Here is a 17144-nt window from a genome sequence, read left to right as displayed (position 1 = left end):
ACTACCACACACATCATTCGAAAATGTTTGCGCCAATACTAAAAATAGATCAATAGAAAATGATAACAAGTCGACCTCAATAATTGTTATTCTGAAAAAAAAAACACAAAATTATTCCAATTGTACGTTAATTAACACCGAAATTCTTATATTTATTACCTGTAAATAAAGTTAAAAAAATAAATTTCAGCGACATAGTTGAAACATGTTTTTTTTTATTTACTTAAGCCATATGAATAATTTGAAATACATTCTTGATTATGTACAGGTGTTATCCTAACTGTTACATTATTAAATTTTTATCGCCCTGATAACCACACAGATTCACTACGCTATAATCGCTATAATTAATAAAACTATATTCTAGTATATAAATATCATTAAATTACAAACTAAGAGCACAAATATTAAAGCATTTTTGCCAATCCCTCTCCACCATCAGGCCATGTCAGTATATCAGGCTTGACTTTATCAACTTTCAGCCAAATACATTTATATGAAAAGGCAGCAACTGTCGCACCTAAAAAGGGCCCAACCCAATAAATCCAATGCGACCGCCACGTAAAAGTCCACAAGGCTGGTCCTAGTGACCTTGCAGGATTCATTCCAGCACCGGTTAATGGCCCACCAGCTAAAGATAACCCAGCTACAGTCAGACCGCACTTAATCGAACTACTCTCTTGCAGATCCTTATTCACTGGATCCCACAGCGCGCATGTAATAAAAACTAAGGCAGCTGTCAATACCACCTCTATACCTACTGCTTGATATATCGAATACCTCAACAAAGGTGTCGTTGTACAAACACCGCTAGATATAAATCCCTCCGGTGATAATGCCACCAAAATCCCATACCCTATTATAGACCCAATGCACTGAGCTATAATGTAGATGATTCCAAGGATCCATGAAATTTGTCCCCAAATAACCGCAGCCCAAGTGATAACTGGGTTCATGTGGGCTCCTGAGATGTGACCAAACGCTTGAATGTTAAAGGTCACTATTAGGCCAAATCCCAAAGGTCCATACATTGGGTAGTTTGCGAATCCATCAATCGGTATGCAGGTCATGCACCCCAAGGAGATAAGGAGCATAGTGGCGATAACTTCTGCAAGAACCGCTCTCCAGTTTAAGGTCTTCCATATTGCGGATTTAATTGGTATAACCGCTGCGTTTTCACTCTGTCCCACCAAATGAGCGTTCACTGACATTGTTTGCACTTAACTGGTCGACGATTCACTTCAAAACAATTTTGCATTCGTTATTAAACATCACATGGTACGTATGCTTCGAGCACTCACTCCTGAATAAGCAATTAAGGAATGAAATCACAACGATGTGATTTCGATACCGTTATCTATAAAGGTATGTATATTACCAGATATGTATTTCAGAGGTCAGGCTCTCTTACTAATGTTGTTTATAATGATGGGTTGTAGCTTTTTATAACTTTATAGTCACCGTATGAAATGGTTTCACAATTGAAATAAATATAATACTCCATGTATTATAATATATATATATAAATATATATATATATATATATATATATAATAGAAAAACATTAGTAAATTGTATATACATTGCCTACATAGAAAGTATTGGTAATAAAAAAAGTATTTCATGAAAGCAGCTATCTAAGGTTATTGCACCCATTACTTAAAAACAATGTGTTACGATGTAACTTAAATATTCAAATTGTATTTCTAAAATTACCAAAAATAGAAGAGATTTGCCGTAAATTAAGAAAAAAATGGGAGTTACAAATAACTATTTATATTACACAAGTTCTAAAAGAAATGACAAAAAATCTTGTATATATGAAAAAATCCGTAATTATCAATCTTATATTGATATTTTTAAGACGCGGCAACAAGACAACACAATAGATAAAATATTATAGCTATTATTTTATTTGAAATTGTACAACATTGCCCTATTTGTCTCAGTTATATAATATCTAAAAGAGAGATTCGACGTAAAATTACTAAGATAAATTCCCGCACAAACAGTGGTGGCTGGAAGTCTTTCACAGTTCGCGATTCTCTAAGTATTTTTATTTTTCGAACTAGTGAAATGAAGAAATGCGATCGGTGTTCAGTGACAGCGATGGAGGTGTTACTTACGAGATACGACCTCAATATATTTAATAATAGAGCTTACTCCTCCCTCCAAGGCACTGCACCTACTAAAACGAGTGTCCATGTGCTGCTGTGACTGACTCATATGACTGTCCATTAAGGTCGGTTGGCCCCTAATCTTATAAAAGAAATAAATTAAACATTTATTTATTTTTGAACCTTTTTGTAAATATTATGTATTCCATCTTTGGCTACATCTTTAGTAAAAATGTATTACATGTAATTTATGTTACCTGTCGGATTACGAAATAAATAAACATATTATGTCATATAATAACATATTTACTGAAGCTAAATTACTAAAGTATGTATTTAAATTAACAATGACGTTGAAAACTGTAATTCGTAACAATACAAATTAAATCAATTTTATGACATGCCAAGCTTAATTAACAAAGCGTAAATAAATGGTGAGCATTACGTTGATAAACGGCAATGTTAAATTTTATTAAGAGATTCCCTTTGTTTTAATTAAAAGGGATATTTGCGAGGGGCTTTAACTTAGGCTTACAACACGGCAATCGATTGCTGTAATTATTAATAACTATATAGCAGTGACTCTCAATCCAATTATCTAATCGTAATCATAAATCAATTACAAATTTGGAAAACATGAATTGATATTACAAGTATTGCAGTACTTTTGTAGCGACGGTTAGAATAAAGTATATAAAACACGTTGTCTGCTTATTGTATGAAAAATATACAATATTCCTCATATAGTAAGGTTCACCAGTTTTCAGCGTGTGGCATATAAAGTGTGGCTGATCAATTTTTCCCTTTGGTAGGCGGAAAAGTCCATTACTGCTAATACTGCTAGAACTGCATATTATCAATGATGCCGTCACACTATATTGGATTTTCAAGAAAATAACATCGAATAATTAAATTATTGCTCCGTTTTAAAAAAACCTATTAACGACTTTATTCATATCCTCAAGCGACCATGAATGTTACATAAATTAATTAACTTATAATTTCTTCTACTTTAATTTTATGAAATATACTATTTTTTTAAGGCCCTTAGAGGTAGACTATATAAGGCGGAAATGTTGGAGAGAATTAGGGGCTGCGAGTGCCAAATAATCACACTCGGCGTGGTTAGCGGTTGAATTGTTTGCAATACCTCGAGCGCGTACAAATTTACTCAGGGAAGCACCACTTACGCGTGTCTTGCGCACCCTAAATATTGTTGCATTTGAGACGTATATATTTAGTTGCAAACAGTCTGAATGATCAATAATTGCATTATTTAAAGTTAGTTATAAAAAGGTTTAGGTTTTATGTTGTCTTGTTTTATTTGTATTATGTTCTTAAATAATTAGGTATTAATACGTTTTTTATTGTATAATTATTGTTTAATCTTGTATTTAAAATTGTTATTTCTAAGTAAGTAATTTAATACATTCACCAACATGAAACTTTAAGCGAAGTGCGCTACAAAGTTCAGGAAAGTCTTATTTAGCCAACATTTCGTACAATTAGAAGTAAGTTCTTGAAACGGAAAATGAAACTTAGTTCATGAAATTCGCTGTTCATAATGAAACCTAGAGAAGAAAGAGTTTACTCTACCCTATGCATTTTTAAAGCTTAAACTCAGCGAGAATGCTCAAAACCCCTTTAATCCAGCTCGGAATACGAATAATTATATTACTTTTAAATATATTGTAAAAAGTTACCTTTGCGGTGTTCCATGTTTTTATGGACTGTACACGAGACTCAGCTTTTTGGGACTGATTACAAGGATTTATTAATACAAAGTTTTCATATGAAGCGTAGACAACCTACGTCGCAATGTCCTCAATAAAATAGTATTCGCAGGAGCGGTGGTATTTTGTAAAACTTGAACAATGCTAGCATTGTTCAATATAATATTTAGTTAAATTTGTATATTCACATAAGTATAGAAAATAAAACGAAATAGAGTTTAAGCTCTTAAATAAATAATTGCCTTGCGTCTGAACAAATTGATTTTTCTATGTACGCAATTAAAATTGGCCTTAAGAAAAATATTGTGTTTAAACACCACCGTTGATTGATTGATTTGCTTGCTACATTCAACCTATATTTGTTTACGAATATTTAAAAATAAGGACTTAAACGCAAAAAAAACAGATCTTGCTTATTATGTATAAACCGTGTCAATTAACTTGAAAGTAACTGTCCGGTTCTAAGGTTACTCTGACAGATCTTATATAGATCTTCAAGTGTATTATTTCACCATGGTTTTAAAGTAGGTGTTTTGATTCCTTATTAAAGTACAACAAAACATAAAATGAAGACTGAAGCGAATCAATATTAATCATATAGAGGAGTACTATCTTGTGAACTTGAGTCCATATGTTACTGTCACACGTTGAATACTAGCAGTGTTTTAGGCTCGCCTAATTAAACTATTATAATAAGAAAATTTTATCACACGTCAAACTAACGTGATCGTTGGTTGAAACATTTATGCCTAATCTAAGAAAAACTAATATAAAATACAGTAATTGTAAAAAAAAATAGTCTAGTGTAACTGTATCATAGATGTTACAAAATAAAGATTTAAGAAAATAAAGTGTAGTGCTTCTTTTTTTACTTTTTTGCATAAACCACCACGTTGACTATTTCATAATTACTTACGTTCTTTCCTTTTTTTAAAGGAAAAATCCTTTATGGTGTCTTACGATGGATTTGTGCATTGGCGCTGAGTGTGGTATTGGAACTTTGTCACTTCAGGATACTACATGGTGTGATTCGAATCGTTTACCGGTTTGCCTATATAAATGTTTATCAGTTTAATTTTGTTAAGCATACATATCATGTTTAATTTTATATCTCCTTACATTTAAAGTAGTTTCCAAAAGGCATGTTGAAGCAAGCCGTATAAAATTATAACGACAAGATTTTCAATTATCACTATAATATGTTATTTACAAAAAACCAAAACTTTGTATTTTCTTTAGCTAATAAGTGTTTTATTTGTATATTACCGCTTTGGACAAATTCGCTATCGACTCACTAAATTTAATTTTTAAATTCGATAAGAAATAAATGTGAAAGGTTGAATATAAAATGACTCTATGTCAAAGAAAACTTCGTGCTACTGATTCACTGGGGAGACGAGAAATTCACTTGCGATTCGAATTTTCCAATGAAATTATTTTTATCATAGAGAGGAAAAACTAAAACATAAAACTATTAGTATATTTGCTAGCTATTTCTGTGAAATATCTTGATATAACTGAACGTAACGGAACGTTATTTTATCCTCGGGCATTCTTGTGAGAGTTAGTTTGTACTTAGTTTATGAGCATGAGGGTCTTACAAAATTGAACGAAGCTATCGACATTTTCTAACATATTTAAGAAGATTTTATGTGAATATTTTAGACTTAATAACAGACTATATTATTGACGATCCTATGAAGTGTTTTTTCCAGTTATTATTACATTCCTTTAACCTGTTATTATTTTTCTGAAACAATATCATCTAATACAAGTTGTATTGTAAAATAAAACAAAGATCAAAGTACCAACAATGCGGTTGAAACCATAATCAGAGACTAACTTAAAATCTCATCAGACCTCGCTTTTGTTTTTAACTATATTTCCTTTGTAATGTTAAATTAAGTACCATTCTGAATTTCCAATGAAATTGTGTCTTTGAATTCAAACCTTTATTGTAAAAACATTCACATTGTCTGTAATCAAATTAATTACAAAGTACCTTTCTGGATACGCCCACATCTATGTGAATTAAATGATTAGATTTTTATTGTTTTTATTCTTATCAGTGTATCAAATAGATATTTAATGATTTCAAAGGCCGTAAAAACCTCGATAAAATATTAAAACATAACTCTTAAATCCATTTTAAGCAAACTCGTATAAAACACGTTTCATAATACGTAATAACGTAATAAATATATACGCCCTCCTGGATATAATGGTCCTGGGTTCGATTCCAGGTGAAAAAATGTATGTATTATGGTATTAAAAAACGTGCGACATTTTATGTAAATAGTTCAATTTAAGAATTGCCTTTAATTAAGTAATGTAAATATTTATGTTTGACAACATGTTGGATTAGAAGTTAAGATAATGCCGAATTTTACATTAATATGTGTTCACAGCAAAGGTTAAGTAAAGATTAGATCAACACAAACACTATGGAGCAAACTTCTCTAAATATAAAGAAGATACACAAATACAAAAGTGAATTAATTATATAAACTAAACTGGCAATGGGCTAGTCATCTAGACAACAGATGGAGTCAGACTGTGCTGGGGGCTTTGCCATTAGCGGTGGCGGTAGTTAATCGGGAACCAAGCCTTCTTCCAAGACTCAAACTGAGATTCGTCACAGCAGACATTGGAAGACCCAACAAAGAACGGCCGTCGATACACAATCTTATACTAGAATAATAAGTCCTGAGTACATACCTCGTTACAATATCTTCATATATATTCAATCAGCCGTAAGGATTTGGAAAAATTATATTAGTTTTGGAACTAAGAGAGGTTAGACTGATGCTAATACCTTGCCTCACGATAGTTCTCAAAAACGCACTAAATACTCACTATAAAATTCTAAATAGTGGACGTAACTATTATCAATTATAATTAACAGAAAGTATATATCAAAATAAAAATGTGTCTAACGTAACCCGAGTAAATCTCAACAATGACTCAACTAATAAATGTGATGATCGGCCGAGAAAAAGTTTTTGGGATCACCCTTATCAAAAATTATTAAATTGAAATTATGTATTTCGAACAATACTTAAGGATACGGAAATAAAAAAGGCTTTCTTATTATTATTATATTTGGTAACTGTTTAATTTAGCTCAGGATTTAATGAATCAATCCTAGTACACTATTGCACACGCATAATTTTTTATGGGTATGAATCTAGCAAAAAAAAACTGATTTTTGTTACCGTATTTAATATAACTGCTATTTGAAGGATGATAGTATGTAATAGATTTCGGGAGGTCTAACAAATCGGTAGATTCGTGTAACTGTTTTGGGATTATTCCGATGGTGGAGAAAATGAAAGAAGCTGTTGTTCCTTTAATAAGGGTACAAATCCTTTTAAATCCATTTTTAAGTTCTGTAGATTTCGTGATTTTATGAGCTATCGTTTCTTGTTTGTTGTGAGTGTTGGGTATGGCTATATCTATTAATTCTCTGATTTATTGACTTTATCCATAAGTTTTATATCTGGTCTTTGGTTGTGACTGTTAATAGGGCTCTAACAAAGTACAACTTATGAGTACGACTTTCTAGAATCGTTCCTGGGATATATTTATAATACGGTACAAGTGCACAGTTAATATTATATTACGAGAAAATCCAATTTTTCTGAACATTATTTAATAAGGGAATCATTGAAAAACAAACTAATTTTTGCTAGTTTATTCTGTTGCATATACAATAGAATTGTATATACAAATGTTAAAATACATATACAATTGTAACATTGTAATTGACTAATACCGTTTAAGTTTTTTTTAAGAACAAATAACCTTACTTCGACTCCAGTATTTTAAAACGTAAGCTATTATAAAAAAGATTTATTTAAGTTGTACTAACACCATGAAGTAGGTGACAACTGCACCTAGTACCTGAAAATAAAATATATAATGGGATAATAAGTATTATATGGGTTTACATTTTTTAATTACCCGTTAATTAGCAATTAAAAAGATAAATACAGGTCTCAGCTCAGATTTCTGTATCGGTTACATGATTATCAATCTATTAGGCAAGTAGGTGATCAGCCTTCTGTGCCTGATGGTTGACGTTTTCAGTCTGAGGCAAGCCGATTTCCTCACGATGTTTTCCTTCACCGTTCATATAGAAATAAAGTCCATTGGTGCACAGCCAGTGATTGAAACGATAACACTGTTTTAAGTCGCTAATTTATCGCATAATTTACGATTATATTCGTTTAGAAGAAAATATAATTAAAGTATTCCATATTATTATGTTGTTGTCCCACTGTCAGCTTTCATCTTTCAGCTATTATGTGTTTTACTAGTCGTATGTATACGTAGTGAACTTGTGCATGCCGTCCTCGCAATGGAGGAAATTTCAAGAAGTAGGTTTCATTCGTTGATAAAAAGTAAAGATAGATTCAAGATAAACATATTTATTTGTAGCCCTTATTTGTATATTGAATTTTGAAGGAAATCATGGAAGCATTTTCGGAAATGGCACCAATTTCAGAATGAAGCGTCGATGTTTTATAATGCTACAACGCTCTTTGTCAATTATAGTGTAATAACGTATTAATTAAATTCAATTTAGGAGATTGTGATGATATTCTTTGCAGAAATATATACAACCTTTTTTATTCATTTTGTCACCTGTGGTAAATATATGGTCGCACAGTCGTAATCAATCAAACATTTCGGGCATGGCTGAACCGCAATCGTTCATAGTGATGAATTATTAATGACAAAAGAATAATAAATATAGGTACAGTTTAACTTATTATAATTATTGTACATATTTATTTATTTGCATCCACAAGGTCACATTTAAGAAGCTGCATAAACTAGAACTAATTTGTGGCCTCGATAACAGATTATGCGGCGTGCACAAACACATTGCTTGAAAAATAGTAAAAAATTCTTAAACCTTACTGACCTAACTAACCTAACCTTACCTGAATAATTATTAGTAACTAAGGTAACGGTGTAAAGAAGAGGCTATATTTTAAGTGAGCACAGTTTTCTACTTTGGTCATAAAATATTTATAATTACAAATAGCTGCGTTTGATAATATGGACAAAAGTCAACTTAAATGTTTTTTTAGAAACCAATTCTAAGAAAAGCAATGTTTGACAAGACTGCTATGCTAAAATGAATCCATGAGCATATACCTATTATGCAACATGTAGTACCTTCGTTAAATAAACTTGACGACTGAGATAGTTTATTTATTTTATCTGTTAATGAGAAAAAGAAATTTTTGTTTCAAACCGACCTCAAGGAAACTGAAGGTTATTATTTCGACGTGTATTTTTTTAAAAATACTTACAGAAGCAAACAAATCAAGTGACACTGTGAAGAACTTAGCTCCAGAAATGCTCATGGCTTTCTGACACTGCTGGCACACTATCTGGACGAAGGTCTTCGCCTCCTCTGATCCATCGTACCATTGGCAAGAGTAGGCCGCTTCCATTACTGAGGAACTCTATACGAAGGTTAAGAAAGCATCAAATTCTATTCTTATTATACCATAAGCTAATCAATAATTTAGATGTACCTCTTCAATAAGTCGGTTGCCAAAAATGCAGAAATGAAAAACTTGTCCAAGTGTATAACTCAAATATCCAACAGTGGTGAACGCATACACGTTTAAGCCGTTTATCTAAAATAATATCCAAAATTTATATGCGCATTTAAAAAAAAGTGTTCCCAGGCTGTGTACCAATGTATCTTTCTACGTGCGCAATGGACACTTGCTGGCACGGTGAAGTTAACATCTGAAAATCACATCGTAGACCGAAAAGTGTGACAAGTGTGTCGCTGATATATTCATAAAACCCATAAAGAGTAGCATTCTTAAATGTATGTATCCTTTGAATACAAATAATCTATATACAATCTAATCAACTTTGTATTTGAATTAGTTGTTCTATATCAAGGAGCATTTTACAAAGAATACACACTTGTCTATTACCAGATCATTAATCATTATCCCTGTCACACTTATGAATGGATAGTTTTTATTATAGCTCTTCTTTTTCCATCTGCCTTTGCGGTGTTCGATTTGTGTCGTCTTGATTGGTGTCGCCACAGACTGGGCCACTGAGGCCTGCCGTGGAATGCGAACCCCGGAGTCTGTAAGTGCTACTATGAAGAGTACTGGGTGGTACTCTTTGATTAACGGTTGAAGAATACATACCTTTGTAGCTTGATAAGCCAGAAGAGTGAGGGTGATAGTTGACACAAGCATGTGGAATAATAGAGCTGTACCATATGTGTCTCCAATTGAAGTAACCAACCTTGAGTAATTTACAAATTATTTAAAAATATTTTAAATCGAATAGTTCACATTTAATTTATTTAAAAAAATTAATACCTATAGTTTACGACTTCAGACCTACCGAATTGACACAAAAGAAATCATAAAAATCGATCATATCGTATGGAGGAGTTTGTTTATACTCGCAGTGTTCTATGTATATAGATATAGATTATAAATAGAGCAGCTTCCGGCAGAATCCACTGATCTCAGAAACATATTTTTCGCTAAATACCCGAGTCGATACATAACTTCATGAATAATGCGTTTAAAAACGCGACTATAAATCATTGACTAGAAACGTTGATAAACCTACTAAGAAATATCTTGATAAGTCTTGATTACCTGACCACATGCTTGTGTCTTTCCACCCAGTATTTAATAGCCGACCGAGCTAACATTTCCTGTTTCTGTGTTAGACCATTAGGATTATTAAGAGGCTGTCCAAATGTCTGAAGTCTACCTCCAGCGCCACGAAGGGTCATACCAAAGTCGGTTTGTGTCGAGTATATACCGCGGATGTCAAGGTCAAGTGGTTCTTTTTCACTTTTATCTGAAAGAATTAGCTTATATTGAATAAAAGGGCAGAAAATATTGCCAAATCGTAACCAATTACAATGAACTGGTACCGAATTAAAACGCAATTATTTAACTTTCATGCACAAATAATTTCAACACAAAGAAACAGACAATAAACTGTTATGTTATTTTTTATTAATAAGCAAATATTTGTAAATTAATGAGTCGTTTTCATTAAGTTAAAAATGAACACTATTTTATTTTACAAATATTTCGGTAAATATATGAAATATTAAATTTATTGCAAACACCGTTTTAAAGTGCGTTAGTAAATTAAATATGTGATTCATAAGTAATATAATTATTATTAAATACTTTAGTAAAACTGCTGATGTGCAATGCAGAAAAATCGGTTAAAAATAATTATCAAAACACAACATTCGTTCGTTCGGAAAACAATGTCGACATTGCTCGAAATATTGTGTTAGGCGCTATTATCGTCTATAAATTATACTCTTAAATCTGTTAAGCCAAATGCGAAAAGACATATCCAGCTACCTTTATCTTAAAGATATAACCTCCAACATTGACAAAGAACATAGAGAAAACAAAAAATAATAATTTATTTCCTTACATTTTCCCTATTCGTGACCTAATTCCGTGTTATAAATACGAGCCAAAGAATAAATCAAGACGCGAAGTGACATAATAGCAAAATCGTAATTTATTTTCATCGTATTTGTTGGCACTCCCTTTGGGTTGTGTTTTTTGCTAAGCATTGCCGTCTTAAAAGCTTTTGAACGAGGAATACAAGGTGAAAAACAAATCCCCGCTTTCCTTTAAAACGAGGGTGGAAAGAAAATAATGAAAATAAAATTACCTTCTGAAAACTGTAATAGCATGAAAGTCTTCGTGTATTCACAAATATAAATGTTTATTTTGCTTTTTTTCCAGTACAATGTTTAAGTAAAGCTTAGTTTAAAAAAGACATATACTTGTACATGTTACTCAAATGTATCTTAAATATATAATGTATGTACATGTAAGTTTTTGAATGGAAATATCATAGGAACGAAATTTTTACACAAGATTCACATTTCAAACTGTAAGGTGGTATACGATTAAAATAACAAGCTTATACACATTTTCTTTTTTCTTCCATTAACAAATTTATTTTACTATGTTCTACCTATGTTAGAGGCTGGTAACATAAATTCGCCTACGCTAGGAAATAACTAGTATTCTTTTATATTTTACGAATATGAACACATTTTTATAATAAAACTCATTACGTCGTGGTCATTGGATCTCTCGATTCTTTCCATAAAATAACTTATATTTGTGTAATTTAAAGATTTATGGTTTTATGTTGTATGGTCCGAGAATGATATAGAAAGAAAAACGAATATTATCTGATTATAATAACGGTCAAGATATAAGCTGATCACAAAAAGGGAGAATTATAAGAGTTACCTAGGGAACACTGAAATTTTTTAGAAAATGAAAAACGGCTTAATGTGGAAAGTTAAGCCAATACTTTTATTGTTTTTTGAAGTAATCTCCGTTCTACTCTACACAACGTGCATTCGGTGGAACCACAGAGAAAAGCAGTGGGCCCATTCTTCCTTAGGGGTCTCTTCTGTGGCATTTTCGTACGCTTTCATCTCATCTTCAGGGCTCGTAAAGCCTCCTTATTACCTCGAATTTTATCTTTAGTTCTTGGGTATAAATTAAGTCACAGGGTCAGGACTGTATGGCGGATGACTCATAATCTTGACACCTGCCATAGTCAAATATTCTCCAGTCCATGCGAAGGTGCTTCTGGTCGTCGGTTAAAGTATGGGGAATCCATCTGGCACAAAGGTTCCTGTTGCCTAAGGGTTCGTGTAAAATTTTTTGAACTTGACTCATACCAATGCCTACGCTTGCTCGTATCTGCTGATAGGTCACTCTCTTATCTTCCTATATTATGCGTCGCACAGCACTTATGTTATCTTCAATAGTTGCTGTTAAAGGACGTCCCTCACGCGGATCGTCATTGAGATGGCTACGCTCACGCTTAAACTCGTTAAACCAATTGTAAATAGTGGCACGAGATGGGGCTTCATTAAGACATGCTAATCTCAGCCTATCATAGCTTTGTAGTTGAGTAAGCCCACAACGAAAGTCATGATAAATCATTGACCGAAAATTTTCTCGCGTCTGGTTCATTTTCACGTGTAACAAGAGTTAGATTTGCCGCCAATTCATGAATACATATGATAAATGAATGTAATATACTACATTAGGTTACCAAAGATTTTTTAAAATTGAAATTCATAAAAAGCAATTAAATTCATTTCATTATCAATGTTCCTAACTGACCCGTTCTAAAAAATTTCAGTATTACCCACGTATTTATTACCTGATGAAGACACTCTAAAAAGATCAGCAGTGTTCGGCCTGTACGTGTCCAAAGAGGCACTTAACTCCATTAAAGGTTTCATAATAGCTTTGAGGTGTTGCAGCTGTTCACATGCAAATATCAACCATGAACAGAACATAACGTCCAACAAGTTGGCTATGATCATTGAAAATAACAACCAATATACCTGAAAAAAAGTTCTTATCAGTATACATAACTCTTTCACGTGAGCTATATTTATCCATAGGGTTACATTAGTTACATTACGTTATCAGTGACAATCATTAAGTGTGATTCCCGTGAACGGAAGTCACTGTTAAAGTTAATACAAGGTTGTATTGAATTATAATTAATGATATATGGATGTGTTAAATGTTTTGTATATGTCGCAGTAAAGAAGTTGACTCAGAGAGTTAATTGATTTTCTAGACAGTTAATTAAAAATCGATATTCAATCAAGTCCCAGGTTCAATTAACTCTCTGATTTAACTACTTTACTGGGACATATAAATAATATCCCGACAATCTACCTACGCTCAGTTTTCTAACTTGCCTGAATTTATCGTATGAGCCTTTAGCCTTTCTCAATAAATTTTCTAACCAACGCAATAATATTTTTTTCAATTTGAGCTTTTCAGCTTATCCTATAGATGTTTAATATAATAATGGAAAGGAATATCCTAGGATAAGCGCAAAATTTCAAACAATCACATTTAATAGCTGTCCTACATTCCAATCCAATAAATGTCCTGTTTCTATGTATTTATTTTTGTAGCATAAGAGGATTATATTTCCTATTATATGAGAAAGAAAGTCACGGAAAGTTATTAAAACATAAACACCTTAATCATCAATCTAAAAACAAACTCTAAATCTTACTACGTTTTGTCAAGGGTATTTGGGCCAATTTGTTAAATAAAAAAGTTCATGCGTACAAATGACACATGTCAGAAGTGAAACTTCTTTGTAAATTAGTTAAATTAATAAATAAATTAGTAAGGTATAAGCCCTAATAGATGATCAAGTACTAGTATATGATCACTCCATGTATTTGTATATCTATATTCACGCTGTTTACACACTGTATACGTGCTAATGATAATATAAATAAATAAAAAATCTGCGTTTACTGCACAAGACGCTATGTGACAGAATTGCCATCTCAAGTTCTAATCTTACTAAACGAATACATCAACCAATATCGAGTATTTTTTCTCGATCTCCCTTTTTCACTCTCTCTCAATCGGTCTCAATCGCTCTTTCCCTTTACTCGACAAAAACGATGCACATCTTCGTGACGTTTCATCCGTACACAAATTACCCTCACTTCCTGAACTTACCTGAAAGATAAATGCAACAATATACATGGTACCACTCATGGCGTTAAATGGGTACCAGGCCTTCACTGGTAAACGAGGAGCTGGTTCCGTCAACGTTTCATTTGTATCCTTATCGAGAATCAGACGTACTGAATCTCCAAAGAATGTGATTGTTACCCAGCCTAAGATAATATAAGTTTATCCAAATTATAATATTGTTAAAACTCTAAATCACGGACGTATATTTGAGCTTAAACAGATAAAGTAGTTTTAGTATCAAAAAAACAATTGTTAATTGCGTAAGAAGCAGAACGAAAAAACATAATATGGTATACTTAATACTAAAAATAATGAATGACTCACAAACGACAGAAAACATTGTCATCCCACAGATAAAATATAACAATCTCCTCATCTTCGTTAAGGCTAGTTGGTGGTACCGGGCATCAGACTCAGTAAAGAGAGGGTGGCTGTTCGACTGATTCCATACTGCGAGGGTCCTTCAGGAATAATCAACATTACAACTTTTATCTGAACGCGAATCGGTAAAACCAAATTATTGTTTGGCAAAAAGATAATAATTCCAGGGCATTCATCACCAAAAAATCCATTTATGCTCTCGAAAATAAACCAATTCAAAAGTTAATTAAAAATCTGCATTTGTCTGTTATATGGGACGAAAACATCTGTAATATTTTAATAATTGTATTGAGTAAAGGTTAATTGAATTCCTGGTATTATTTTTAATTAAATCCGTAATGAAATTTGATGTAAAAGGTATTATAATAAGGTAAATGAAATTGCTTTCAATGAAAGACTGTCTGCTCGTAGGCCTTTGTACTGTAGTTAAAATAAAATTACTTAATAATGTATTTTCATCGTGGCTTAAGCTTCTGATAAAGTCAGTGGCTTAAAGTCTGAGATTACGAATATTTGTCCTTCTCATAATTTTTATCCTAACTTTTTACTTTGTACTAAGGCGGATGTAAGGTAATTATAATTTTAAAACAATAAACTTTACGATTATACTATATTACTGGAACTTTTATGGCGTGTTTTATTTGTCTAAAACTCAAACTAAACTCTTTAATATAGCTTATATATTCACTATATTATTATTTAGCAATATTGATCTATTGACATTCCATGTCCTTTTCAAAGCATATATCACAGCATACCAACCGAAAGACACCTTGGTGATAAGTCTACATGAGCGCCAAGTGGCATAGTATGGTTGGTAGACTCAGTTTCCACACTCTCACTACTTACTAGGTCCGTTGTGCGTAAAAGTGGCCTAGTAATAAGTTTTGTTTTGGGAATAAATCAAAGATAATAAGATTCTTGATATTCTACGAAGATTACCTATAAAAGTTCTTAGAAGTGATAGCAAAAAACAACAGCTTGATAATGGTGTGCGCGAAAAAAAGAATTGTGATTGTATTTGCCGTGAGTTCGTTTACTTCATCGGAGTATTGGGCCATGTTAGCCACCATGCACAAATACTGGGTGACAATCAAGATAGCATGAACGCTGGCATACACCTTCCTAAGTAGAGTTGACATGCCATCATTGTCTAAAACAAATTGTAATCGACAAATTAGCAACTAAAATTACTTTCTGATATACTGATTAATTTATAACTAAAGTTAGGCCTTCAAAAGTTTAAAAATTTTAGTCAAACGACTTTGAAAGAATATACTATAAAATGGATTTTTATAGTTTATTTTGAAATGTAATACCGAAGCCAGACTTTAAATTACTATTTTCATATATAACAAAACTTGCCTTATCAACTACTCTTACCGGAATGATAATTAAACAAGAAATGTCCGGCCATTTGCATAAGCTTGATGTTTGGCATCAAGTCTGACACCAGACCTTGTGTCTTGACTTTGTTTATCATCTAAAACATTTTTCATTTGAAAATCATAAATTCATTACTTAATTATTTTAAAAATGCACTTCAAATTACAAATGTTGAGTAAGTACCTTGAATTCGTTGATAAACTTTTTGTTAACTGTAAAAATTACTTATTGGTTATTTTTCCTTTAAAGAAGGCATACATTTTTAACAACTGCGTTGATATTTTCAATAATTAAGCTTAATACGAGTTACCACCTCAATAATCTTCCACCAAGTGATCAATTTTCTAGTTTTGCAATGACGTGTTTGAAATTCAGAAAGTCCGGTCGTCCAATGGGAGTCGTGTGATCACACACGTGTATCCTCAAACATATGGCAAGTTTTCCATTTTCAAAAATTCATAAGGTATCCCTTGTGTCACTGAGACCAACCAGTAATTATTGGCGATTAAATCCATAAGGTCGTGGATCAATAAAAAGTATTAAATATTCTTTACTCACTTGGTTTACTTTAGAACGTCAATATTTGACTGGGTTTTCAATTGTCCCTTATCTAGGATCTGTAAATAACTGCACGTTACCATATAAAATACTACTAAGAGGAAAATTTTAGTATAGTTATACGATAATATCGTCATAACATATAAGAAGTTATACATAAGATACCTACGATGGATGAGAACCGCACGCAAAAGCCACTAGGTCAACACTGCTGTCTGTATATAAACACATAGTTTATGGTTATTTAAAATAATAAACTATAACAGACTAGAAAGTTTTTATTGCGTTTACTGAGTGTAGTAGTCGTATAACGTTACTAAAAAAGTAGCGAAGCTCTTTTGTCGGTTAAATTTGCTGAGCATGTGCCACTAGCA

The 17144-nt window shown here is 32.2% G+C and overlaps 2 protein-coding genes across 4 annotated transcripts; both read right to left on the bottom strand.

Annotated features, from left to right (window-relative positions):
* Window positions 1-204: 204 nt before the first annotated feature.
* LOC123710018 (aquaporin-like) lies at window positions 205-1341 on the bottom strand. The gene has a single exon (XM_045661670.1). It carries the CDS (start codon window positions 1209-1211, stop codon window positions 408-410), a length of 804 nt encoding a protein of 267 aa, XP_045517626.1. The 5' UTR covers window positions 1212-1341; the 3' UTR covers window positions 205-407.
* A 6213-nt stretch (window positions 1342-7554) lies between these two features.
* Window positions 7555-16787, bottom strand: LOC123709439 (odorant receptor coreceptor). 3 transcript variants are annotated; one of them, XM_045660800.1, is made up of 12 exons: window positions 16771-16787; window positions 16396-16424; window positions 16210-16309; window positions 15769-15979; window positions 14770-14906; window positions 14428-14588; window positions 13088-13274; window positions 10510-10717; window positions 10045-10144; window positions 9403-9507; window positions 9175-9330; window positions 7555-7753 (listed from the first exon to the last, which is right to left on the bottom strand). In XM_045660800.1, exons 3-12 carry the CDS (start codon window positions 16307-16309, stop codon window positions 7703-7705), a joined length of 1416 nt encoding a protein of 471 aa, XP_045516756.1. In that variant the 5' UTR covers window positions 16396-16424; window positions 16771-16787; the 3' UTR covers window positions 7555-7702. The 3 variants fall into 3 exon arrangements, with proteins under 3 accessions (XP_045516756.1, XP_045516755.1, XP_045516753.1); XM_045660799.1 differs by lacking the exon at window positions 16771-16787 and adding an exon at window positions 16526-16610; XM_045660797.1 differs by lacking the exon at window positions 16771-16787 and having other exon boundaries at window positions 7556-7753; window positions 16396-16614.
* Between the last annotated feature and the right edge of the window lie 357 nt (window positions 16788-17144).

The sequence above is a fragment of the Pieris brassicae genome, chromosome 5, assembly GCF_905147105.1.
Source record: "Pieris brassicae chromosome 5, ilPieBrab1.1, whole genome shotgun sequence".
Lineage (NCBI taxonomy): Eukaryota > Metazoa > Arthropoda > Insecta > Lepidoptera > Pieridae > Pieris > Pieris brassicae.
This window is presented reverse-complemented; position numbering and strand designations above follow the sequence as displayed.